This window comes from Amblyomma americanum, chromosome 7 (genome assembly GCF_052857255.1).
Source record: "Amblyomma americanum isolate KBUSLIRL-KWMA chromosome 7, ASM5285725v1, whole genome shotgun sequence".
Lineage (NCBI taxonomy): Eukaryota > Metazoa > Arthropoda > Arachnida > Ixodida > Ixodidae > Amblyomma > Amblyomma americanum.
The window spans coordinates 65,291,183-65,317,374 of record NC_135503.1 but is presented as its reverse complement, the minus strand read 5'-3'; the positions used below and the strand labels follow the sequence as shown (position 1 = coordinate 65,317,374).

Genomic DNA, 26,192 nt, shown 5'->3' with positions numbered 1-26,192 from the left:
TATCTTTTTAATATATTTTTCAGACCGCGAGGAGAGCACTCCGAATTCTGTTTGAAAATTTTTGGCATCATAGACGAATATTATTGCAAGAGCACTTGTCCAGGAGCAGTTCCAAAAGACTGGATCAGGGATTTATGTGATGAGAAACTGTAAAGGCTAATTGCTAGCTGCATATTTGGCCAGCTGAACAAGTGTGTCCAGAATGCAGTTCTGCGTATTGGAAGGAACCATACTTGCCATAAAATATTGTAACGTTGCTGCCACACACTAGGCGACAACTGCGGTTCTGAAAAGGACAGGCACCATCACATCAATATTGCCGGCGGACGACTCTCTTCTTTAAAGTGACACATGCACAGCGAAATTGTTTCTGCTCCATCTTTGGCAGCCTGCCTCAAATGACGCTGTACACACACACACCATGTGTTGTGTCACCCAAGCGTTTGTTGATTACATAGGGCGCCTCGAATTTCGAAGTTAGTTTCCGCCCCTACTACTGGAGGCCCTGTCGCACTAAAACCTCGTCTGGAACTTCGTTGCAAGGTGCTGGCCTTCGTCAGAAGTAGAAGTTTCGCTGCTGTGCCTGTTGCGCAGCAGACATTCTCTTACGTGCTTCCGGCCTGATGTTCTGGCAAGCTGCCTGTCGTGACACAGCGGTAATCACGTTAATAAGGGCTTCTAAGTTGCACGCAACAGTACGAGTATAATGCTGGCCATACACAACTTTATAAGCCATTGATCCAGCACAACTTTGCAGGCAACTGTTCACTGCATAGGCTTCCGCCCGAAGGTGTTGGTCCTAGTCCGCCACAACTTGATAGTTATTAATGAACTAGGGAGCCAGCGAAGATTACACTGTTCGTTATTAGCGCACTAGGGAGCCAGTCAAGATGGCACTGTTTGATTCGTCCGCTAAGTAAGGCCATAAGCTTGCGGGTGGTACGGCGGTGTAAAGTGGTGCTCAACTCCTGCCGATATCAGTTTTCAGGGAAGCCCGTGTCTCTATTCCAAGCGATCTTGCAAAAAGAAAAATCAGCTGAGTACTTAGCAGCGACATCGCATGACAGCAACCTCTACAAATTGCGAAGTATAATCAAGAGCCAATCATGTACACGCTGTCGACGTTGGCACCGGCCGAATGTGGTCGATCTCTACGGTGTGAAATATAGTTTAGGGAAAAGGAATGGGCACCCGCCGCGGTGGCTCAGTGGTTAGGGCGCTCGACTACTGATCCGGAGTTCCCGGGTTCGAACCCGACCGTGGCGACTGCGTTTTTATGGAGGAAAAACGCGAAGGCGCCCGTGTGCTGTGCGACGCCAGTGCACGTTAAAGATCCCCAGGTGGTCGAAATTATTCCGGAGCCCTCCACTACGGCACCTCTTTCTTCCTTTCTTCTTTCACTCCCTCCCTTATCCCTTCCCTTACGGCGTGGTTCAGGTGTCCAACGATATATGAGACAGATACTGCGCCATTTCCTTTCCCCAAAAACCAATAAAGACCAATAAAAGAAAAGGAATGGGCATGACAAGCCCAGGCTGGAATCCCGGAAGACTCTTGTGCTACCCGCAGGCTTTGCAGCTTGTAACAACGCACGGAGGCTGCTGCCCGTCTTGGGCCACCGGAACCGCTGACCGACGTGCCCTCCTGCGGGTGGGTAGTGGATGGTGTGAAGGAACTGCCGGCGCAGCGCAGAGAAGCAGAAAGCACGAGAAGATGCTGCTCCTCCTTGCGCTTTCTGTACCAGCGGTGGCTGTACAAAGTCGGACCCCGCAAGACAAACTTAGACCTTCTCCGCGTCCGCAATGGAAGCCATCTTGGCCGGTAAATATCTGCTCGCGTTTTGAGCCTTCGTTACGTCCTGCTGAAAAAATAATAGCCACCTCATGCTGGAATGGGTTCGAGAACAGCTGTCACCACTCTGGCTTCATAGCAAGGCGTCATCAATGTGGTTAAGAGCCCCGCCAGCTGCCGCAGAACTTATCTCTACATATATGTGTACAATGGGACGAAAACCGATGGAGTGAAAAAAACATTACTTTTCTTGACGTTTCTGCCAGGGGTCGGCCTTCGTCTGAGGAAACTGAGCTGCAGGCAGCTTCTTAAGTTTACATGCTTATGTTTTAACTATCTGCACCAATGACGTTCAATATGTAAGAAAAAAAATGGACAAAAGCAGCATGTAGCAATGCTGTCCAACTGACAGGATTTTTATCTTCACCAGGTACGATGAAGCTCATTCGACCTTATTTTTTTTTTTTGCCAGCTCGCCCACATTTCAGAAAATCATGACTTGAAACCTCTAGCCTGCACGCGTCGAAACGAAGAGATGGCAGTGGCAAGACAACAAAGCGAGAGCGGACCAGAGGACAGTATTATGACTGATTACGCTTCAATTTCAGCGTCATTAGATTTTAGGACGACTGACAGCTTGAAAGGCGTTTATAAGAGCATTTTTCGAAGCGGAGAAATTAATTTTTGATTTGAACACTCTGTTTGAGCACCTAATTTGATTCCAGTGATATATGCCCAAATTTTCGGAATGGAAACTTTTACATGTTTGCACGCAATCCCGATTGAAATCACTGCAAGTTTGGACAAGTAAGCCGGGCACAAAGCTGGAGTCGTTGTCGTACTTTAAATCTAAACAATAGCAAGGTAGACGATCGCCGGCTGGGGAAGACTGTTTAGTCGCTACTGTCGTAAACCTTATTAAAAGTGGCTATATTACTGCCACTTCATAAATCGTAAAGAAGGTTTCACAGTTCGTGCAACGAACTTCTCGCTTTGTGAATAGTGTGATGCCTTCAACTGCAGATAAAAGCCAGCGCGTTGACAAACAAACCAACGTCTCATAAACTGTGTGCGCGGCTACAAGCAAACTCACAGGGTTGTAATGGAGGCCATGCGATGTTTGAATCCTGAAGAATTGAAAACAGTGAACTGCGATGAACAATGGACGTTGCTTCTATTTATTTTTTCGCCACGTGCCGAGGAGCATTGTCCTCTGAGTAGCTGACGCATTCAATGTCGAGAAGGTCATATTACAAGTTACAGCACCACGCTTTCTCGTCGTCAACAAATGCACGCCTGAGACACCATGTGAAGAAGTTTTACGTTCACGCTACAGAGGTTTCGTAGAACGTGAAGAAGAGATTTCCCTCGCATGTCTGAAAACATGTTTACTCAGCGCTAGAAGATCCGCATGAGTGCATTTCGGGCTAGCGGTTGCGGGCCCGAACGGTCCGGTACTCAAAATAAAAGCTAGCCTGTTCGGGCCTCAGGCAGACATTTCCTTGCAGTCAGTAGCCCAGAAATGAAGACCTTCGCCGTTCTGCTTGCTATACTTCTGCTGTTAGCAGGTGAGGTGGACGGAGCTGTGTGGTGTATTCTCGGTCTGTCTTCGTCCTTTCTGTGCACCGGGAGTCATTTGGTATGTGTTACCAACTAACCCAAAAGTTCGTCAACCAAGCGAGCTATAGCCCTGGCCTCTCTAAACAAAAGCTGCTGTTTTGCAGAAAACTACGACATTTCATTCGTTGCGGAAAAATAGGCCTTATCTTTCTCGAAATTCTATCAAGCTAGCCAAGGAAATTTCAGTGCGACAGCATTAAATCAGTGCTGGGTATGATCTCACAAATCTGAGCCTTTCACTGCAACATGTAGGAGGTGGTATCTGCACACAACGTTATATGTTAATATTTTCAGACTATGAGTATTCCGTCTGTAATTCGGTTTCTTGTATGGAGTTTAACGTCCCAAAGCGACGTAGGCTATGAGGTACGCCGCATTGGAAGGCTCCGGATAGTTTCGACCACCTGGGGTTCTTTAACGTGTACTGACATCGCACAGTACATAGGTCTCTAGATTTTCGGAACCATCGAAATTTGACAGTGTGGTCGGGATCGAACCCACGTATTTAAAGCCTGCAGCTGAGCATGATAACTACTGAGCAGCCACGACGGTGCATCGTATCTGCTGTAAGAATTGTGACAGGAGCTGTAATATGGACTGCATTTTAGCCTGTAGTTCTTTATACTGCTACCAAACTTGCAATCTTCTGTGCTTTTGGAATGAGTTTTCAGTGAACTGTACTTTTTTTGAGGCTCTTCCTGAGCAGGGAGACAGAATTAGAGGACTAACGGTTTTGCTATAACGCTGGAGTAGCAGTGAATCCTCTCTCTGGCTATTTGTTCAGTAAGCCAAGTGCAAATAAATAGAATTTTCAAGTTAATAACAAGGGTACAAAATGACATATGACGCAATTTTACTCTCTGTTCGCAATACCATCATTAGCGCTCTACGTTTTGGTGAAAGGTTCTGAGCACTCATGGTACTGAGTTCTGCACGGATATTTAAACATCCTTCACAAAACCAACATAAACGCGCTCTGATTATCGCAGTGTCACCGAAATTGGCACAAAGGTATCCAGGAGGAGTCGGCGTAGGTCGCAGAGGTCGTGGAGGTTTCTGTGGCGTAAGTACTCATTACGTTCATTATAAACTTCACAAAGTGTGAATGGTTAAGACCGTAGAAAGGGTGCGTTGTGCATCACGCTACATGCCTGCAAGATCGCATTGCTCAATTCACGGCATGCTACTCTCCACGTCGACGGTGAGGTTTAATTATCGAAATCATGGCCGCGTCTTTTCAATCATTTGTTTTATTATAGAAAAAAACAATTCGCTTCGAAAGCAGGCGTCAAGACGCTCTGTAACTGCCAAAAAAAGTTTTGGCATACCATTGTGAACATAGTATTTCATAGGAAATCCGGCGAATCCCTAGGTCTTGATGTCTTGAGTGCATTGACAATAGCGCGGAAGATTGTACGCCAGAGCGTAGGAAGACAAGCATAAACTGAACTTTGCCTTCAACATTTTGGCCTGTTTTTCGCACGGTCCCCAGCACACTGAATGTTTTCTGAAGTTGGCCAAAAGTACACTATAAATTCTGTTTTTTTGTTTTGCACGAAGGGCGCTTTCGACCGCTGGAATGATTCCTTTCGTCCCTGATACTGTTACTCGCTTTTCGCAGTCGTGCAATATTTTCACTTCCATTGAGTACAAGAAAAGCAAACCAGGAAGGTCGTTTCATCAACAGCCAATTCCGCACACAACGAAGAGTAGAAATCAGTGTTATATGATCTCGTGCTCAGAGTTAACTCCCATTATGTGTACTGCTTTGCAGGGGCAACGCTGTCCATTCCCACGGCGGTGCATCGAGACGACAGTTCGGTGTATAAGATCTGTGTGCCTGGAGCGGTTTCGATGTGAGTGCGGAAAGTTTTAAAGCGCACTATTTCGCCGTGCTTACTACCCGTCCATATTGTAGCAGCAAGTCCAAATCGGATGCAGAAGCTACCCAACCATGAAGTCATTAAACATAGTTGCACGCTACGCAATATCGGACTCCGAGGCAAAAGTTGAATGCATTCCAGGGTTTGCGTCGTGTAACCTCATCTCAGCAACTACGACGAAATGAAGTGTAATCTTCAAAAGGGAAGAGTTAATAATAACAGTGGAGGGAATGGTTCAGTGGCGGTTAGAGTTAAACAAGCTGTTATGGAAGACGCACTCTTCCTGAAGGCGTTCACGTACATACTGTGCGTTTAGCAATTTGCTGCTTATTAGGTATTATTCAGTGGATTGGTTTGTATAAATTTTTAAAACTTTAAACTAATTTAATACGCAGAAACGGCTCATTTTTAAAGTTATGGTAAATTAAACTGAGATTAGGACATCAATACTTGTCTGTATTGCTTAATACCGAGTGCATTGTGGACAACCGAGGCAGCACATATGCTGTTTACGTTACTGTTACTTCATTATTATGCTGCAGTATACGAGGTGTGTCTACTCAATTTAGATTAGGATTTGGTCTTTGGAACATTCAGTACAAATGGCTTTAATTAAAATTAAATTCAAAAGTTCGCGAACGAAACTAGTAGTACAAGTTTGAATAAATGTCTGGCGTGCTTTCTAGTAAATTAGGAGGGTGCTACACAAGACCGAAATGAATTTTATTGGTGAAACAAAAGCAGATGCGTTGACATTAAAACGCGGTACTTCTAAGTGAGCTCTCTGCACGAATGGTTGCGCACCAGGCATAGCAGGTTGGAAGAAAAGGGCACGATAGACGCAATTAGGCTTTTCGACTATGCTAAGAGGAGTAGTTTCTAAGGAAAAGCACGAGTAGTATCTTTATGCGGTTGCAGTAAAAAAGGCGCCTCCTAATGCTCTGCTCAACAGACTCCACTCCCTCGCAATAATGTGTGAAGTATAGAATATACAGCACAATAACAGCGTAATCATTGCTACAATGCCCGTTGTCGCTACTACGCGACCAAAAAATTTTGTTGTTGAGCTTGTCGGCTCGTTAAACAAAAAATTCACACGTCTCGTCATAGAAGTTCTGCACTCAGCAGTAGCAACATTCATACGTTCTTCGTAGTAGACCTTTGGATGAACATGACGCAAGCATGGTCATGTTCCTTTGTTGACTACGTATCTTGTTATATCATTGTTACGCATTGTGTAATAATTGGTTACTCATTTCTTTTCTTTTCCAGGCATCTGAAAGCTCGGCCTCAAGAACCATTTCATAGTTTTGTATTTTGCTGTCTTGTGTGTCAAGTCAAGTCAGTACAATATGCGTTGAAAAAGATGCAGGTTTATTCGCAACAAAGTGTGAACGATCCCTGCATGTATGCCATTTCATGGTCGTTATTGTAATAAAGTTCACGAACAATGTATTTCTGGGTTTGTGAGATTTTGTACATTAAAAAAGTGAGAAAGTATACTATCGTCTAGTAAGTTTTTTTTCATAACTAAAGTTATTGAGTTGTATGGTGACCAGACATTTTGTCATACGTAGTCGAAAAAGAACAAATATTATATGGGCTCAAAACAGATTTTCTGTAATATTTCTGCCTATGAGCTTGTAGCAAGAACAGAATGTTTTGCAGTAGCAACAAAATTTTGCGTAGTTAAATTCTTACCGAACTAGAGACGACAAAATAGTGCTACAGTACAACTACAGTACTAGAGAGACAGTACCAATTAAAAAAAAATCCGTCTTTACGAAAAAAAAAACTTTTTGTTGTATTTTTGGCAGAGTTGTGTCGATGTTCACCTGCGTTATACAATATTGTGTTGAAAAACTAGAGTTCGAGGAAAGAAAATTTAAGAATGCAATGTGAGTTGCACTGCAGTAGACAAGTGACAACGACAGCGCGTCGCAACAACTAGGACGAGTGCCCACTCAATAGTCCGCTTTAAAGGAATGGCCAAAAACTGTACGCTCTTGCACGTTGTATTTGTGGAGCACGCTTACCAAAAGTGTGCAACTACCGATGACACATTCTCGATTGGGCGCTCCACCTGGTCTCTGGGCCCAAACCCACCTGGATAAAGCTCCCATTCGCCACTTGGTGATCGCCAATTTCCGGTTTTGCCATAGAAAAGCTGCGGCGGCCCCGTTTGCTCGACATCTAAACAGCTATTGCTGTGACCTGAGGCACTGGATGCTCCTGTGTCCCCTTTGCACTTTTTTGATCAACAAAGCTTCCAGAGCTTTCAACTGTGCCCATTATCTAATAAATTTTTAATATCAGTGGAACCACTCGATAGCCTGCAGGAAACTTCAATACATATCTTGAAGGACAACCATCCACCAGCTATAGACAGAAACGACCCAAAAGTAGAAAATGCAGTGGAATTTGTCAGGAACGAAAAAATAGTTTCATCACCTCTTAATCTGCTTTATTTCTTGGTCTATTTTGCGAGTTGCAAAATTCCTATCTAGCTCTACACACCAACACTTCCGTATATAAACTGAATACTGCCACTTGAGCTGTATAAAAATTGAGCTGTATAAGAAGCGCACTTTTGTGCCGTCAATTAAATGTCACTTGTTACACGTTCCTTAAAGAATCTAACGCTAATCTACCAGCTTTTAAGATGCGGTTATTTCCTGGGAGGATATGCAGAGGGCTTTCAAAAACACGGCAATTTCAAATCCCCCAACACTCCACTGATGCACTACTGTAGATGTTCTTTCCTGTTATACAATATACATCTTATAGGAAACCGGTATTATGGACTGTGGATCTGAGCCCCCTGTCTCATCAAGATAACACTTCTACCACAGGATTCTCTAGCTCATATATGTTTGTGACAAACCTGATCGGTAGGTAACTGGTCCGCTACACTTGTTTGATGCTGCTGAGTATTTCCTGTGTTGTACTGTGTGCGTGTGGTAAACGTTTTCGCAAGGTGTTCTGAGTGGTTCGGGTTATTCCCAGTTTCACCTTGGTTTGCATGTAAATATTTCTTGTAAATATATAATTCATTGTAACAAATATCACGCGAAAAAAAAAATGTCATGCAGTGGTGCTTAACTTACACTAGGGGTAAATCAAAAGATGTTTGATTCAAATATTGGCATTGGTTTGTTTGGTTTGTTTTTTACTTTTTCATTTTATTATTTAATAACTCTAGCAGCTCTTTTTCACTGCTCATTATCATTGATTGAAGGCCTCCTTTTCTATGCCATCAGCATGTGCAAACATGTAGAAAGCGTGTTCCTACTCTGCGCCGCATCTTCTACCGCTTAACTAGGTCCGTACTAGGGCATGGCACTACGACAGCAATTGCCATCTGTGATGTGCATAGTAAAGAGCCAAAGAGAAATAAAAAAAAATTTTGTTTCCGAGTCTCCTCTTTTTAATTCTAAGTTGCATTGATACCACGGCTCGTTGTAATCAACACAAAAAAGGATTGTCTCCTGGTTGAAAGTATTGAGGGGAGACATGGCAAATAAAATGGCAAGTTTGGTCAAATTTTTTTATTTCTTTGTTTATGTTTCATAATCCTCGAACCTTCATCACTCTGGTGAAAAATATTAAAGGGCAATATGCATCAGAAATGAAGAAAATTTTGTGATGTGTTGTCAAGGACTGTGATCGAATTGCGCTTCAGATAGCCATAGCGCATCACTGGTTCCGAAATTTTCTGACAACGAAACACTGCCACCTTTTATTACCATAACGAGGAGGCATAACAGCTTCGGCTAGTCCGCATTTGTGTGAACAAAGGCAAAACCATAATACCTATCGGTAAGCGAGGCAGGCGAGGAAATGAATTTTAAGGGTGATTTTCTCAGCTTTCGCTCCTTCTACGTTTACAATCAGCTCCTAAAAAAAAAAGCAGTAGGCTGATAAAAACACCCAGATTTCGGATATGCACATGCTGAATAATATTTTAATGTTATCTTTGTTGGAAACGTTTTCATGTAGTTAAGCACGTTAGATTTTAACTTTTATTCTCTAGACTACTGGGCATCTAAAAAAAAGATCCAAGAGTTTGGCACTGAACAGCGCTTTGAAACAAGCTGGCATAAATTACCTGCACATTTTCTTCTTAATTACATAATGCCCCGAGATTACCATATCAGGGTGTCAATTTAAATTACAGAGACACTATAAAATATATGCTCAAATAAAACGCAGTTTAAAAATCGCCATCGATACTAACATGTCTGTGCCAAATGGGTCAAACAAACTTTGTTGACAAAGCGCCCTTCGACACTTGCTCAGAATTGACGGCTCATAAAAGCGAGCTAAGTAAATACAAATGTTGCTTTGTAGCAACTAGAAACGCTAGGCTCTAATAAAACTAAGCTCTAAAATCAGCATCGACCGTAACATGTCTGCGGCGCCAAATGGGTCTAAAAAACATGCTCGTCGTAGTAGCCCACTTCGAAACTTGCTATCACTTCACGGATTATAAAAGGGTCATTCCACGCAAACGCCCCAGACGTCGCGCTCGACACTCTCCAAAATTCGTTCAAAAATATTCATTGAAACATATCCTAAAGTGCGTAATCAAAGCCTGAAATATTTCTGCCGAAAAAATTTATTCGCGAGGTGAGGGCAGTTTGAACATTTAGAAAAGGCGAGAAACCAGGCACTTCTCAATACTTAATAAAAATGCAAATTTTTAGAAAACACTTCACCAGGTTTTTCACTGACATTTGCACAGATAGTTTTTTTTAAATAGTTCGGAGCATGCAGCTTTATAGGTTATAAATATTTTTAAAAAATCTAAAAAATGTGGGAAACTGTACCATATTTGCCGTTTTTTGCTTTAAATACCAACTTGCTCTCGAAAATTCGGAAAAACCGTTTTGTTTTTTCAAGATGTCTAGTACCTATAACAAATGTTACAGGTGACGAAACTGCGTAAATCAAAGTAAAAATAAATTCTAAAGTTGCAAAAAGTGCGTTTTGAGCCGTAAACTCTCGTTAATTTCACCCTGAAGTGTTTGAAGTAAAAATAGGAGCAATAGCGGGTTACGTAAAACACTTTATTGCTATTCATTTCTGAATTTTTTATTGAGGTAATTTTTGTTTACAGAGAGAAAATAATTTTTCAAATTGATCTCTCGCGCCGCAAGTTGCGTCGTCTCTGAACGCCTCTTCGCCACGGAACATGGCACCTGGAATACTTATGGCCAGTTGCGGGTTACGTAGAACAGTTCATTGCTTTTAATTTCCGAATTTTTATTGATGTAATTTTTGTTTAAATAAAGAAAATAATTTTTGAAGTTGAGCTCTCGCCCCGCTAATTGCGTGGTCTCAACACTTCTTCGCTGCAGAATAAGGTACCTGGAATGAAACAACACTATGACCAATAGCGGGTTACAGAGAACAGTTTATTGTTTTTGATTTCGGAAACTTTTATCTAGGTAATTTTTGTTTAAAGCGAGAAAAGATTTTTCGAAGTTGACCTCTCGTGCCGCAAGTTGCGTCTTCTGTCAACACCTCTTCATCGCAGAACAAGGCACCTGGCATGGCGCAACACTTACGGCCAGATAACGACTACAGTTTGCTATCGCTCGGTGTCGTGCATTTTTAGGGCTTGAGCTAAAAAAAAGATATCGCGAGACATTAAGCCGAAGGTATGCAAGAAACCAGAACGTTTTGCTTTCCAAGTTAAAACTGACCCTCTTTGGTGCGGGACAGCCAAGAGAAGAAAAACGAGTGCATTCGGCGTACTGTCTCGCATGGACCACGAGAAGGGATGACCAGCCGGCATGGCAGGCGTATCACAAGTGCTTTATTTATATCTGAATAAGATCGCGGAGAGCGCGCGCCTCGGAGCGCACGTGAAGGTGCGAAGTGCACACCGCTGCGGCGAGTAACGCGAGATGCGCTGGCGGTGAACGCGGCATGCTCGCGCGTTAGTGAATCGTTCGCATGAAGGTGCTTCACCAGCCTAGGGGCTCGTCTACGCTTGTCGCTGGAGTATCAGTGCAGTAATTGCACTGATTAAATGAAATACAACTAAGACACCACATCGGAAACAACCGGGCATGAGCCTCTGACGGCAACAAGGGTAAGGTCTGTCATGGTGATGACAAAAATGACTGACCGACAGAACCACACCGAACTAGCTCACTTGGGCATGTGCTGCCCCTGCAGCGCTAACAAAATCATTTCCCACGAATACGGGTTCCACTACTCAACGTTCCCATGCTTTCCGGCAGCGCAAACAAGAACTCTACATTTCGTCTGGCCACAGTGCAGGCAGTGTCGTGCTCTGCGGTGAAGAGGCGTTAGGAGACGACAAAACTTGCGGCCCGAGGGCTCAACTTCAAACTTTTTTTATCGCTTTAAACAAAAATTACCTCGACAAAAATTTCCAAAAAAAGGCAATAAAGTTTTTTAGGTAACCCGCTATAGCTTGTATTTTCACTTGGAACACATCAGGGTGAAATTAACGACTGCTTATGGCTCAAAACGCAGTTTTTGCAACTTCAGTATTTTTTTTTACTTCGATGTACGCAGTTTCATCACCTGTAACATCTGTTATAGGTACTAGACATCTCCAAAAAAACGCTCATTTCCGAATTTTCGAGAGCAAGTTGATCTTTAAGACAAAAAATGGCAAAAATGGTACATTTTCATATTTTTTCGATTTTTTAAAATATTTAAGCCCCATAAACCAACATGCTCTGAATCATATCGGAAGGCATTATCTGTGCAAATGTGAGTGAAAAAACTCGTGAAGTGTTTTCTAAAAATTTGAATTTTTTATTAAGTATTGAGCAGTGCCTGGCTTCTCGCCTTTTCTAAATGTTCAAACTGCCCTCACCTCACGGATAAATTTTTTGCGGGAAAAATATTTCAGGCTTTGATAACGCAGATTAGGTTAAGTTACCATGAATTTCTTTGAACAAAGTGGAGATGGTCGAGCTGAACCTTAGGAACGTTTGGCGTGGAATGACCTAAAAGTGGCTAAGATTGTTTTGTATTTTTTTTCTTCGACCTCTGTATCTGCGAAGTGCCGTTTGGAAGAACGCAGACAGTCACAAGTAGCCTACCTCTGACTCTGTTGTGATGTATTGTGACTGTTTTAGAAATCACTGACGGGGAATAGAGGATGCGAATTCGACGTTTAAGAGATGACACTTTCTTCTGTTAAAAAGACTAGAAAAGACGGGGAAGCGACAATTGGCCTCAATGCGGCTAAAATCACACTCGCTTGGGAGCCATGGCAATAAGGCAACGCAGACCTGGATGGAGGAAAGCGCGGACCATCTCCTTGTTTACATCTGACACGCGCTGGCCTCGAGACGCGGTTCCCCCATTGCGATAAACGCGTGCAAGAAAAATATGAGCTTATGACTTGCTGGGCTATGTTTAGCACCGCGCTGGGCTATAGTTTGCATCGCGCTTAGCAATGTCACCTCGCGATTTGCAGCTTAGTTGGCGTGCTGTTCTACCGTTTTTGACGGTCGCGGAAAGAAAGCGGCGAAGGGCCTTCCCGGCCGTGGCAATCTCCTTCCTTGTTTCAGCGTCGAAACTGTGTGAAGGGCGGGGCCGGACGACGGATTCGCCGTCCGTACGATCGGTCAACGAAATAAAAGCCCTTCTCATCCCTCCTGGCGTCGCTCTTGTCTCCCGGGGTCACGAACCACACTACAGAATGAAGAACTCGGCCATCGTATTGGCTCTGCTTCTGCTGTCAGCAGGTGAGTCGCAAGTTATTCATTCCTAGACACTAAATATTTCCACTGAGAGTTTTTGATGAAGTATACGGTTTTCGGGTATTTAACTGATCTTTCGATAACTGCGGTAATGACTCAATCAATCTGCTCTAGAGTTAATGGGGAAGTAACACCCTTTCTTTAAGATCAGAATTACTCTTTTATGGAGTCGTGTTAGGTAAAGGGGAGCACAATTTGAGAAGGAATAGGTCAGGGAACTTTCAGAAGATAGCAGGAAGATCTACCTCTTGACTACTGAAAGAAAATACAATGGCTGCATAGACTGCATCAATGGAGCATAAGCTGAATCTGACAAGGAAGGTTGGGAAAGTTCTAGAACCGTTTAGAGAACTGAAGAGCAATGAATGTGAATAGATTAAAAGTTGCTGATACATTACGAGTTACGAAACGTAATAATAGAGGATAAAATGAAACGAAAAACTCTGCAAAGCAAAACAAAAACAAACTGCTATACAGAACAAAGATCATGGCGGATTTTTTTGAACGAAAGCAGCTGATTTTGCTAACGATATATTGTTATTTGTGTTCGCTGAAGTAAACGACCTTCTTTTGCCGCCCAAAAATGTTTTTCGTTGGTCGCTTTTTTTTTTATTGGTACATACTGTCAATACCATATGGGATTATAACAGGAAGGGCATAAGTTGAACAGTCTAATAAATAAGCACATTAAGGCAAGCAAGCATAACATAAAGGTAAACACTCAGCGTTGTGAGGGTAAGATGTTTAACAAGAACTCAAGAATAGAAGTAAAAGTGTATAAACTTTCAAATGGACGGAACAGACAACAGTAATCAAGGAACAGAGAACAGACACTGGAAGCCAATGAATCAATATTTTAAAAATTAAAGGCAAAAATGTAAGGTAATGCAACGGAAGAACGTGTAGAAATGGGCACACAATGAACACGATCTGTGCCTGGCTAGAAATCGGGTACATATGCAAAGGTGCGTAAAGCATTTATTCCGTACCCAGTTGGTGTTCGACGAGGGCTACAAAGTTATTTAATGATGAGCATCTAGACTGAGGGATTGGTCAAGCATTGTTTTAGAGGTGTCAGCCACAAAGAGATTGCAGGGATGGTAGATGACACAAGGAAATGTTGTGGAGGAACGTTCCAGCCTTGGCCGCCAGGGCTGTGTTGTGTGCAGCCTCTTCAGCTATGTAAGTGCTGGCTCAGGAACGAACACTTTAGCTGTTGCGCTTCTTGGCGACGCAGTGCTGAACTCAACACAAGCCGCGCTAAGAGCTGATGAAGCACGAACCGTGCTGGCGCGCTCAAGAGTATGGCGGTGGTGGTCTTTGTAGAGATCTTAGTGGTGAATAAAACGTTCTGTACACGTGAAAGAATTCTAAACAAGAAGCCTCCGTTTTCAACATTCGCATCCATCAAGAAGGGCAACACATTTTTTAGCAACAAATATAAATAAAGCAAGGGATTTTTTTTATGTAAACGGTATTCTTAACGGCAGGCTTGCGGAACTATTTACTATTATCTTACATGAATTCCGCCCGGGATAATAATCAATTTAGGTGATAGTATGAGATCCTTCCATCTTATTTGATGGGTTATTCAAAAGACGTGCCGGTATCCCGCGGTTAACAAGGTAACGTATCTTTAGAACGAATATATGCGTTCAAAAAGAAAGCACTGTGCTTTTCTTTTTTTATTGTGATTAAATAAGATTCCTGATTTCTATTACAATAACCCTGGGCGAATAAAAACACCAAAAAATCAAGGCAAGAAATAAAGTGCAAAAATGTAGTCGTAATCACAAGAGATTCTTAGCTGCCAGTGCCAGCGCAAAGCATCGACGTTATGGCAAACATTTGTTATCATAGCTGTTTTTATGCAATTAAGGAGCGCACCAATGTGTGGACTTTAACCTGGCGCAGTGATGGTGGCAGAGGCGCAGCAGTTCGGTGGAGGATTTCCCGGACGCGGTGGCTTCCGGTGTGGCGTGAGTACATTATATACAGTAGTATATTTCATAACAATGGCTAGATATGAAGCAAGCTACGGCGAGCACGGTTCATGGAGTGAATGTGGGCATTCTTAGAATGGAGATTAAGGGGAGGTATTTTTCTGCAACTTCCGTGTATGGGGAATGTTTCAAACCATCCAACTCCGGCATTAGTAGTTGAAATTTATAGGAAGGCAACCTGAAAAAGCAAATCAGCAGAATTTTAAAAAGGTACTCCGTATTGCTCCTGTATAACTGTAGAGTTAGGAATTTAATAGATCGTTGTTGTAAAACAACCCCCAAAGCCTCACCCCATACCTCATAGCCTGAGTCGCTTTGGGATCTTAAACCCCCATAAACTAAATCATTGTTATTGTTATTTCTAATATGATGTCGTAAGGTTATAACATGCTGCTATATTTTTTTTTCATATCTTGACGGTTAACCCTTTGTGAAAGTGAACGACTGAGAAACATTTAAGTGATTATAATAATAACGATTTACTCTATTCAGGAGATTCGTGACATTATTCGCGAGGTAAATAACAAATGAAGCAAGCCTTTTTACTGGTGAAGTACAAATGTGAGGATAACATGTAATTGACATGATCAAGGGGAGAGTGAGAGTATAAGTCCAAGCATATTACTGCATTCAGCTGCGTTACTGCATTCAGCTGATTGAAGAGAAGTTTCGAAATTGGGCTGTTCATGAGTATGTAACGGCATATGTCTCACCTGTCTTATTCAGGCACTAGAGCTCAACGCCTCTAAACAGCTTGGTAAGCGCAACGATACTGATAGGACGAATGGGAAGAAGGATAGTCGCAGTAGTAAAGCACAGAGAATACAGCGGTAAAACAGGTGTCAGTTTCTCATAGGTGCGTACGAGGAAAATCGTAATGGTTGAAGGGTAATTTGTTTAAGAATAGGTCAGCGCGCATTCCTACATATGTGGTGGTGTCGCCTTAATAGTTTATCAGCAGCAATTTTTAAGATTTATTTGTACGTTATATTGTCCGCGCATGCTTTGAAATTTGGCTAATATACTAACAAATACACCGCTACACGATATCTTGCATTAGAATATGACCGTGAAAATTATGTAATGGTACCTTAACAGACTTAGCACTTTATTTGAAGTGCATTTGCGTGTATTTCAGGAGGGACGCCAAAAGACACGATGTCCGACGAGGGTGTTCCTTCATGTGGTAGCAGGTTCAATTTGGCGCATGTACACATAAGAAACAAAGCAATTAGCGCAGCAGTCACGTCGACATCATTTGGCACAATGAAAAAAAAAAAACAATGGTGAAATCTACGAACCACGAAAAAAAATGCACTGAAGCGACAGAATAATACCTGGACCTGAAGTATATCAATTTCCTCTTTCTTGCTAGATAAAATACCTGATTCGAAATTCTTCATCGTTTTATGGCCGCCATATTATTACTTTTATTAGTCCATTGTTTTAAGTCCAACACCTGAGCTTTCGCAAATACGTCTTCAGAATGCAGTTTCATTACTATTTGTTAAGGCCAACTGCATTGGTCAATTACCAGCACTATCAGTGATGGTCTTTTTAACCATGCACCGGTCATATTCTTAACGTAAAGGGGTAGCGTAACTAGAAAAAATGACCTGGTAATCGCACTGGCGTGCAAAACTTGGGTGATGCGGACATGACATAATTGTTTATTCTAGCATGAAAATGAGATGGAGTTTGTGCTAGCGACAACGCCTAATTTTTTGCTTTAATTTTTCCAGCGGCAAATCTGCCGTCGAGGACAACGGTGCATCCAAGTGCCTGTGAGATGCTTCAGACCTCCTTGCCGACGATTTTTTAGATGTAAGTTGAAAGTAAAATCTTTTAAGGCAGTATTTTGCGCAGTATAACGGTTACAAGTTTACCAGTTGCCTTCTCTCACTTGCGGAGACGTCTAATGAATGACGTTTTGTTGGGTAAAATCAACAATATGCAACTGCGACGTCATTGGCTACAGAAAGTGTGATAGAAAAAAGTCGTGTTTGAGGCGCAGGGTTTAATTTCAGCAAAAAAACAATTTATTTGAATTTAAGGAGGGCCTCGTATATCTTTTGTGGCAGAAACGTGAAAGCACCGGGACAATTGCTTAGACAATGCCATGTAGTAATAACGAATGGGTGTAATAATTCACAGAGGAAGGAGCATACAACATTATTTAATAGTTTGTGTCTTTCCATAGCGATGCTCAGTTGCTACTTTGCCTGTAACACACGCATCGCAGACAAGATTATTAGTCTGCTTCTCTTCTAATTTTCAATTAATTACCTTTAAGGTCGTAATGGGTAACGCGTAAGATGAGGCGGGAACGGGGTGCATGGCATAAATTGTAGAAGAAAATTCACGATAACACCCTAACGTTTATGAAGCAAACATCTGGGCTATATACCATGAAAGTTGTTTAAAAAGCTGAATTATGAACAAGTAAATGCCATGACGCCGAATGAGCGCAGAGAGCCGATATAGTTAGTGATGTATAAAGCTCAAAACGTAAGATTTTTATTCTTTTTTGCTTCTGAATATTGACAATTCCTTTTTTTTACAGGTGTGTGAAAGTCAGAAGGAAGCACGAAGACAATTCCTCTGTTTCTGCATCATTCTTGGAGTTTTTCTTTTATTTTTTGCTGATAACGAAAGTCTCTTGGGAAGATAGCTGCTAAAAAGGACTTTACTGGGCCTACTGCAATTCCTGAAAATAAATTTTTTTAAAGTCCCACACATAAATGTAACGGCCCGCCTCTATCGTCATTATTGAATGTCTTGACATGAAGAGAAAAAATGTTGCGGTAAGGAATTTTTTTAACTTATGAGGAATATGCTGATCACAAATACCTGCAAAAAACATGAAAGCCTTAGCAGCAATGCAAAGGGGGAAAGCAGCTGGCGAGGATCAGGTAACAGCAGATGTGTTGAAGGACGGAGGGGAGATTGTGCTCGAAAAACTAGCCACCCTCTATACGCAAAGCCTTATGACCTCGAGCGTACCAGAAGCTGGGAAGGACGCGAACATTATCTTAATTCATAAGAAAGGAGATTGCAAGGAGTTGAAAAATTACGGACCGATCAGCTTACTGTCCGTTGCCTACAAGGTATTTACTAAATTGCAAATAAAATACGAAAAACCTTATACTTCAATCAACCAAATGATCAGGCAGGCTTTCGTAAAAAATACTCGACAATAGACCATATTCACACTATTAATAGGGTGAGAGAGAAATGCGCAGAATATAACCAACCCGCATATATAGTGTTCATTGATTCCGAGAAAGTATTCGGCTCAGTGGAAACCTCAGGAGTCATGCAGGCATTGCTGAATCAGGGTGTAGAAGAGTCGTATGTGAATATACTGGAAGATATCTATAACGACAGCACAGCTGCAATAGTGCTTCATGAAGTCAGAAAAAAAATTCCAATAAGAAAGGGCGTTAGAGAGGGATACATGATATCGCCTATGGTATTGACCGCCTGTTTGCAGGAGGTGTTCCGAGGCCTGTATTGGGAACAGTTGGGGATAAGAGCTAATAGAGAATACCTAAGTGAACCGCGATTCGCTGATGACATTGCCTTGCTGAGTCACTCAGGAGGTGAACTGCAAATCATGATGAATAAGGTACACAAGCAGAGCAGAACGGTAGGTCTTAAAATGCCGATATCCCCGCAGGGAGGCGTCTGCAGCTTGCAGGAGTTGGTGAGTGGCGACACCACGTGTTCCCGAGCATCCGCAGGGACATCCCCGAAGGGGGATGAAGGTGAACGGTGCATCACCACGGATCCGAGCAACCGCGCTTCGCCGTGCGTGGCATCGCCGTGTCCGGGGAAAAAGGGATCCTGGTGGTTGAGCCGATGCCGAGCGTTTGGACCTTTAAGGCCCCTCGGCGGAGGCAACTCACCACTTTGGCCCCAGCTTCCTGTAGACGGCACCTCCGGCCTGACCCGACCGGGGGAAATCGGCAGTCGCCTTTTCCTGCCCTCCCCTCTATCTCACTTTCCTATCTTCTTTCTCACAACTCTACTGTCTCCTTCTCTCTTAATTACTTTTTCCTTCTTCCTGGCGCCGAGGGTTAACCCTGTGTGAGTAACTACCCCGAGTTACTTCAGATTGGGTGATAGCGGCGGTGTACAGCTGGCGTGGGCAGGACTTGCTTCCAAATTCCTGTCCCGTCCCCTTGTTAGGCTGCATGGTGGGCGGCTGGCCCTGCGGCGGAACAACAACCACATTTTATGGCTCCTTCCCTATTCAAAAATGATCGCCATCCTCAAAAAGAAAAAAAAAAACAAGCGGACCGAAAATGTGACATCCTAGTTTCTGAAGACAAAGAAAGAACCTTTTGCCAAATTCCATATAGTGCACAGCGAATCAAAAGAAAAAAACAGCTCGAATGATTTCTCCATTTCTCGTTGAAAAGACCCTCACAGAAACTTTGGGCCCTGGCTACAAGGCGACGAAGTCAGCCAGTGGTGACCTATTACTTGGGATACGCCATAAAGTCCAAATGCCCAAACTCTCAAACTTTACCGCCTTTGGAGAAACCACAGTCAGTGTAACACCCCGCAGGTCGCTTAATACTGTGCGTGGCGTAATATCAGACAATGACCTCATCTACGTGACAGAGGAAGAAATATTGGAAGGGCTAAATGAACAGCACGTAACAAATGTCCACAAAATAAAAATCCGAAAATAAAACAAGGAAATCCCTACTAAGCACGTAGTTCTCAACTTTGCCTCCTGTACACTGCCTGACTCAATAGACGTAGGCTACACAAAGATATCAGTCCGGACATACATCCCTAACCCCCGCCGCTTCTTCAGGTGCCAACGATTCGGCCATGGCTCACAGAGCTGCCGTGGTCAAGAAAAATGTGCAAAATGCTCCTCAAACGACCAAATGTCTGATAAATGCACTGCTCCTCCACACTGTGAAAACTGTGGCGAGGAACACTCAGCCTACTCACGATCATGCTCAAAATGGGAAGTAGAAAAATAAATAATAACTCTCAAAACAAATGAAAACATCACCTTCAAGGAACCAAGGCGACGCGTCACAGCCAGCAAATTTTTCCTAGCTCCCAATACAAACTTCGCCGATACAGTGCGATGGGGTGGTGCACCACACCGGTTTTCAACGCCTGCCCAGGCCTCACCGAGTGAGACCGCGGCAGAGCAATCCATCCCCCTGGCAGAAGCAGCGAAAGCTGCCCCGCCAACTCCGAGAGAGAGCCTGCCGACCTCCGAGTCGGGAGCCAACAAGGCTTGTTCCAACCGGGAGAGGCCTACCACTCGTGCACCCGTAGCTTCACAAGAGTGCAGCGCGTCCAGGGAGGCGATGGATACGCCCCCAGCACTTCTGTGTTGAAGGGGCGGCGTAACTCTCTCGAGAGAAAAGGAAAGCCGAGAATAATGCCCCCTGAAAGTTACAATACAAGTTACGAAACGTAATAATAGAGGATAAAATTGAATGAAAAACTCTGCAAAGCGAAACAAAAACAAACTGCTATACAGAACAAAGATCATGGCGGATTTTTTTGAACGAAAACAGGTGATTTTGCTGACGATATATTGTTATTTGTGTTCGCTGAAGTAAACGACCTTCTTTTGCCGCCCAAAAATGTTTTTCGTTGGTCGCTTTTATCTGGACTGAGGGATTAGTCAAGCATTGTTTTCGAGGTGTCAGCCACAAAGAGATTGCAGGGATGGTAGATGACACACGGAAATGTTGTGGAGGAACGTTCCAGCCTTGGCCGCCAGGGCTGTGTTGTGTGCAGCCTCTTCAGCTATGTAAGTAACTGCTGGCTCAGGAACGAACACTTTAGCTGTGGCGCTTCTTGGCGACGCAGTGCTGAACTCAGCACAAGCCGCGCTAAGAGCTGATGAAGCACGAACCGTGCTGGCGCGCTCAAGAGTACGGTGGTGGTGGTCTTTGTAGAGATCTTAGTGGTGAATAAAACGTTCTGTACACGTGAAAGAATTCTAAACAAGAAGCCTCCGTTTTCAACATTCGCATCCATCAAGAAGGACAACACATTTTTTAGCAACAAATATAAATAAAGCAAGGGATTTTTTTATGTAAACGGTATTCTTAACGGCAGGCTTGCGGAACTAATTACCATTATCTTACATGAATTCCGCCCGGGATAATAATCAATTTAGGTGATAGTATGAGATCCTTTCATCTTATTTGATGGGTTATTCAAAAGACGTGCCGATATCCCGCGGTTAACAAGGTAACGTATCTTTAGAACGAATATATGCGTTCAAAAAGAAAGCACTGTGCTTTTCTTTTTTTATTGTGATTAAATAAGATTCCTGATTTCTATTACAATAACCCTGGGCGAATAAAAACACCGAAAAATCAAGGCAAGAAATAAAGTGCAAAAATGTAGTCGTAATCACAAGAGATTCTTAGCTGCCAGTGCCAGCGCAAAGCATCGACGTTATGGCAAACATTTGTTATCATAGCTGTTTTTATGCAATTAAGGAGCGCACCAATGTGTGGACTTTAACCTGGCGCAGTGATGGTGGCAGAGGCGCAGCAGTTCGGTGGAGGATTTCCCGGACGCGGTGGCTTCCGGTGTGGCGTGAGTACATTATATACAGTAGTATATTTCATAACAATGGCTAGATATGAAGCAAGCTACGGCGAGCACGGTTCATGGAGTGAATGTCGGCATTCTTAGAATGGAGATTAAGGGGAGGTATTTTTCTGCAACTTCCGTGTTTGGGGAATGTTTCAAACCATCCAACTCCGGCATTAGTAGTTGAAATTTATAGGAAGGCAACCTGAAAAAGCAAATCAGCAGAATTTTAAAAAGGTACTCCGTATTGCTCCTGTATAACTGTAGAGTTAGGAATTTAATAGATCGTTGTTGTAAAACAACCCCCAAAGCCTCACCACATACCTCATAGCCTGAGTCGCTTTGGGATCTTAAACCCCCATAAACTAAATCATTGTTATTGTTATTTCTAATGTGATGTCGTAAGGTTATAACATGCTGTTATATTTTTTTTCATATCTTGACGGTTAGCCCTTTGTGAAAGTGAACGACTGAGAAACATTTAAGTGATTATAATAATAACGATTTACTCTATTCAGGAGATTCGTGACATTATTCGCGAGGTAAATAACAAATGAAGCGAGCCTTTTTACTGGTGAAGTACAAATGTGAGGATAACATGTAATTGACAGGATCAAGGGGAGAGTGAGAGTATAAGTAGAAGCATATTACTGCATTCAGCTGCGTTACAGCATTCAGCTGATTGAACAGAAGTTTCGAAATTGGGCTGTTTATGAGTATGCAACGAAATATGTCTCGCCTGTCTTATTCGGGCACTAGAGCGCAACGCCACTAAACAGCTTGGAAAGCGCAACGTTACTAATAGGATGAACGGGAAGAAGGATAGTCGCCGTAGTAAAGAACAGAGGATGCAGCGGTAAAACAGGTGTCAGTTTCTCATAGGTGCGTACGAGGAAAATCGTAATGGTTGAAGGGTAATTTGTTTAAGAATAGGTCAGCGCGCATTCCTACATATGTGGTGGTGTCGCCTTAATAGTTTATCAGCAGCAATTTTTAAGATTTATTTGTACGTTATATTGTCCGCGCATGCTTTGAAATTTGGCTAATATACTAACAAATACACCGCTACACGATATCTTGCATTAGAATATGACCGTGAAAATTATGTAATGGTACCTTAACAGACTTAGCACTTTATTTGAAGTGCATTTGCGTGTATTTCAGGAGGGACGCCAAAAGACACGATGTCCGACGAGGGTGTTCCTTCATGTGGTAGCAGGTTCAATTTGGCGCATGTACACATAAGAAACAAAGCAATTAGCGCAGCAGTCACGTCGACATCATTTGGCACAATGAAAAAAAAAAAACAATGGTGAAATCTACGAACCACGAAAAAAAATGCACTGAAGCGACAGAATAATACCTGGACCTGAAGTATATCAATTTCCTCTTTCTTGCTAGATAAAATACCTGATTCGAAATTCTTCATCGTTTTATGGCCGCCATATTATTACTTTTATTAGTCCATTGTTTTAAGTCCAACACCTGAGCTTTCGCAAATACGTCTTCAGAATGCAGTTTCATTACTATTTGTTAAGGCCAACTGCATTGGTCAATTACCAGCACTATCAGTGATGGTCTTTTTAACCATGCACCGGTCATATTCTTAACGTAAAGGGGTAGCGTAACTAGAAAAAATGACCTGGTAATCGCACTGGCGTGCAAAACTTGGGTGATGCGGACATGACATAATTGTTTATTCTAGCATGAAAATGAGATGGAGTTTGTGCTAGCGACAACGCCTAATTTTTTGCTTTAATTTTTCCAGCGGCAAATCTGCCGTCGAGGACAACGGTGCATCCAAGTGCCTGTGAGATGCTTCAGACCTCCTTGCCGACGATTTTTTAGATGTAAGTTGAAAGTAAAATCTTTTAAGGCAGTATTTTGCGCAGTATAACGGTTACAAGTTTACCAGTTGCCTTCTCTCACTTGCGGAGACGTCTAATGAATGACGTTTTGTTGGGTAAAATCAACAATATGCAACTGCGACGTCATTGGCTACAGAAAGTGTGATAGAAAAAAGTCGTGTTTGAGGCGCAGGGTTTAATTTCAGCAAAAAAACAATTTATTTGAATTTAAGGAGGGCCTCGTATATCTTTTGTGGCAGAAACGTGAAAGCACCGGGACAATTGCTTAGACAATGCCATGTAGTAATAACGAATGGGTGTAATAATTCACAGAGGAAGGAGCATACAACATTATTTAATAGTTTGTGTCTTTCCATAGCGATGCTCAGTTGCTACTTTGCCTGTAACACACGCATCGCAGACAAGATTATTAGTCTGCTTCTCTTCTAATTTTCAATTAATCACCTTTAAGGTCGTAATGGGTAACGCGTAAGATGAGGCGGGAACGGGGTGCATGGCATAAATTGTAGAAGAAAATTCACGATAACACCCTAACGTTTATGAAGCAAACATCTGGGCTATATACCATGAAAGTTGTTTAAAAAGCTGAATTATGAACAAGTAAATGCCATGACGCCGAATGAGCGCAGAGAGCCGATATAGTTAGTGATGTATAAAGCTCAAAACGTAAGATTTTTATTCTTTTTTGCTTCTGAATATTGACAATTCCTTTTTTTTACAGGTGTGTGAAAGTCAGAAGGAAGCACGAAGACAATTCCTCTGTTTCTGCATCATTCTTGGAGTTTTTCTTTTATTTTTTGCTGATAACGAAAGTCTCTTGGGAAGATAGCTGCTAAAAAGGACTTTACTGGGCCTACTGCAATTCCTGAAAATAAATTTTTTTAAAGTCCCACACATAAATGTAACGGCCCGCCTCTATCGTCATTATTGAATGTCTTGACATGAAGAGAAAAAATGTTGCGGTAAGGAATTTTTTTAACTTATGAGGAATATGCTGATCACAAATACCTGCAAAAAACATGAAAGCCTTAGCAGCAATGCAAAGGGGGAAAGCAGCTGGCGAGGATCAGGTAACAGCAGATGTGTTGAAGGACGGAGGGGAGATTGTGCTCGAAAAACTAGCCACCCTCTATACGCAAAGCCTTATGACCTCGAGCGTACCAGAAGCTGGGAAGGACGCGAACATTATCTTAATTCATAAGAAAGGAGATTGCAAGGAGTTGAAAAATTACGGACCGATCAGCTTACTGTCCGTTGCCTACAAGGTATTTACTAAATTGCAAATAAAATACGAAAAACCTTATACTTCAATCAACCAAATGATCAGGCAGGCTTTCGTAAAAAATACTCGACAATAGACCATATTCACACTATTAATAGGGTGAGAGAGAAATGCGCAGAATATAACCAACCCGCATATATAGTGTTCATTGATTCCGAGAAAGTATTCGGCTCAGTGGAAACCTCAGGAGTCATGCAGGCATTGCTGAATCAGGGTGTAGAAGAGTCGTATGTGAATATACTGGAAGATATCTATAACGACAGCACAGCTGCAATAGTGCTTCATGAAGTCAGAAAAAAAATTCCAATAAGAAAGGGCGTTAGAGAGGGATACATGATATCGCCTATGGTATTGACCGCCTGTTTGCAGGAGGTGTTCCGAGGCCTGTATTGGGAACAGTTGGGGATAAGAGCTAATAGAGAATACCTAAGTGAACCGCGATTCGCTGATGACATTGCCTTGCTGAGTCACTCAGGAGGTGAACTGCAAATCATGATGAATAAGGTACACAAGCAGAGCAGAACGGTAGGTCTTAAAATGCCGATATCCCCGCAGGGAGGCGTCTGCAGCTTGCAGGAGTTGGTGAGTGGCGACACCACGTGTTCCCGAGCATCCGCAGGGACATCCCCGAAGGGGGATGAAGGTGAACGGTGCATCACCACGGATCCGAGCAACCGCGCTTCGCCGTGCGTGGCATCGCCGTGTCCGGGGAAAAAGGGATCCTGGTGGTTGAGCCGATGCCGAGCGTTTGGACCTTTAAGGCCCCTCGGCGGAGGCAACTCACCACTTTGGCCCCAGCTTCCTGTAGACGGCACCTCCGGCCTGACCCGACCGGGGGAAATCGGCAGTCGCCTTTTCCTGCCCTCCCCTCTATCTCACTTTCCTATCTTCTTTCTCACAACTCTACTGTCTCCTTCTCTCTTAATTACTTTTTCCTTCTTCCTGGCGCCGAGGGTTAACCCTGTGTGAGTAACTACCCCGAGTTACTTCAGATTGGGTGATAGCGGCGGTGTACAGCTGGCGTGGGCAGGACTTGCTTCCAAATTCCTGTCCCGTCCCCTTGTTAGGCTGCATGGTGGGCGGCTGGCCCTGCGGCGGAACAACAACCACATTTTATGGCTCCTTCCCTATTCAAAAATGATCGCCATCCTCAAAAAGAAAAAAAAAAAACAAGCGGACCGAAAATGTGACATCCTAGTTTCTGAAGACAAAGAAAGAACCTTTTGCCAAATTCCATATAGTGCACAGCGAATCAAAAGAAAAAAACAGCTCGAATGATTTCTCCATTTCTCGTTGAAAAGACCCTCACAGAAACTTTGGGCCCTGGCTACAAGGCGACGAAGTCAGCCAGTGGTGACCTATTACTTGGGATACGCCATAAAGTCCAAATGCCCAAACTC

At 42.9% G+C, this 26,192-nt stretch overlaps 1 protein-coding gene and 2 long non-coding RNA genes across 3 annotated transcripts; all 3 read left to right on the top strand.

Annotated features, from left to right (window-relative positions):
- Positions 1-3,298: 3,298 nt before the first annotated feature.
- Positions 3,299-6,749, top strand: LOC144097174 (uncharacterized). The gene is made up of 4 exons (XR_013306937.1): positions 3,299-3,359; positions 4,401-4,474; positions 5,186-5,267; positions 6,567-6,749. It is a non-coding gene; the product is annotated as an uncharacterized LOC144097174 (long non-coding RNA).
- A 6,161-nt stretch (positions 6,750-12,910) lies between these two features.
- On the top strand, positions 12,911-19,152 carry LOC144097173 (uncharacterized). The gene is made up of 4 exons (XM_077629933.1): positions 12,911-13,033; positions 14,963-15,027; positions 16,794-16,875; positions 17,615-19,152. Exons 1-4 carry the CDS (start codon positions 12,988-12,990, stop codon positions 17,620-17,622), a joined length of 201 nt encoding a protein of 66 aa, XP_077486059.1. The 5' UTR covers positions 12,911-12,987; the 3' UTR covers positions 17,623-19,152.
- A 2,344-nt stretch (positions 19,153-21,496) lies between these two features.
- Positions 21,497-24,411, top strand: LOC144097172 (uncharacterized). Its single transcript, XR_013306936.1, has 3 exons — positions 21,497-21,645; positions 23,411-23,492; positions 24,232-24,411. It is a non-coding gene; the product is annotated as an uncharacterized LOC144097172 (long non-coding RNA).
- The last annotated feature ends 1,781 nt before the right edge of the window (positions 24,412-26,192 follow it).

Excerpts from the sequence above, each read along its gene's own strand:
- LOC144097173 (XM_077629933.1), top strand. The coding sequence starts at position 12,988 with ATGAAGAACTCGGCCATCGTATTGGCTCTGCTTCTGCTGTCAGCAG. Across the intron at positions 13,034-14,962 it reads TCTGCTTCTGCTGTCAGCAG|TGATGGTGGCAGAGGCGCAG; the intron begins GTGAGTCGCAAG and ends AACCTGGCGCAG. Across the intron at positions 15,028-16,793 it reads GCGGTGGCTTCCGGTGTGGC|CGGCAAATCTGCCGTCGAGG; the intron begins GTGAGTACATTA and ends TAATTTTTCCAG.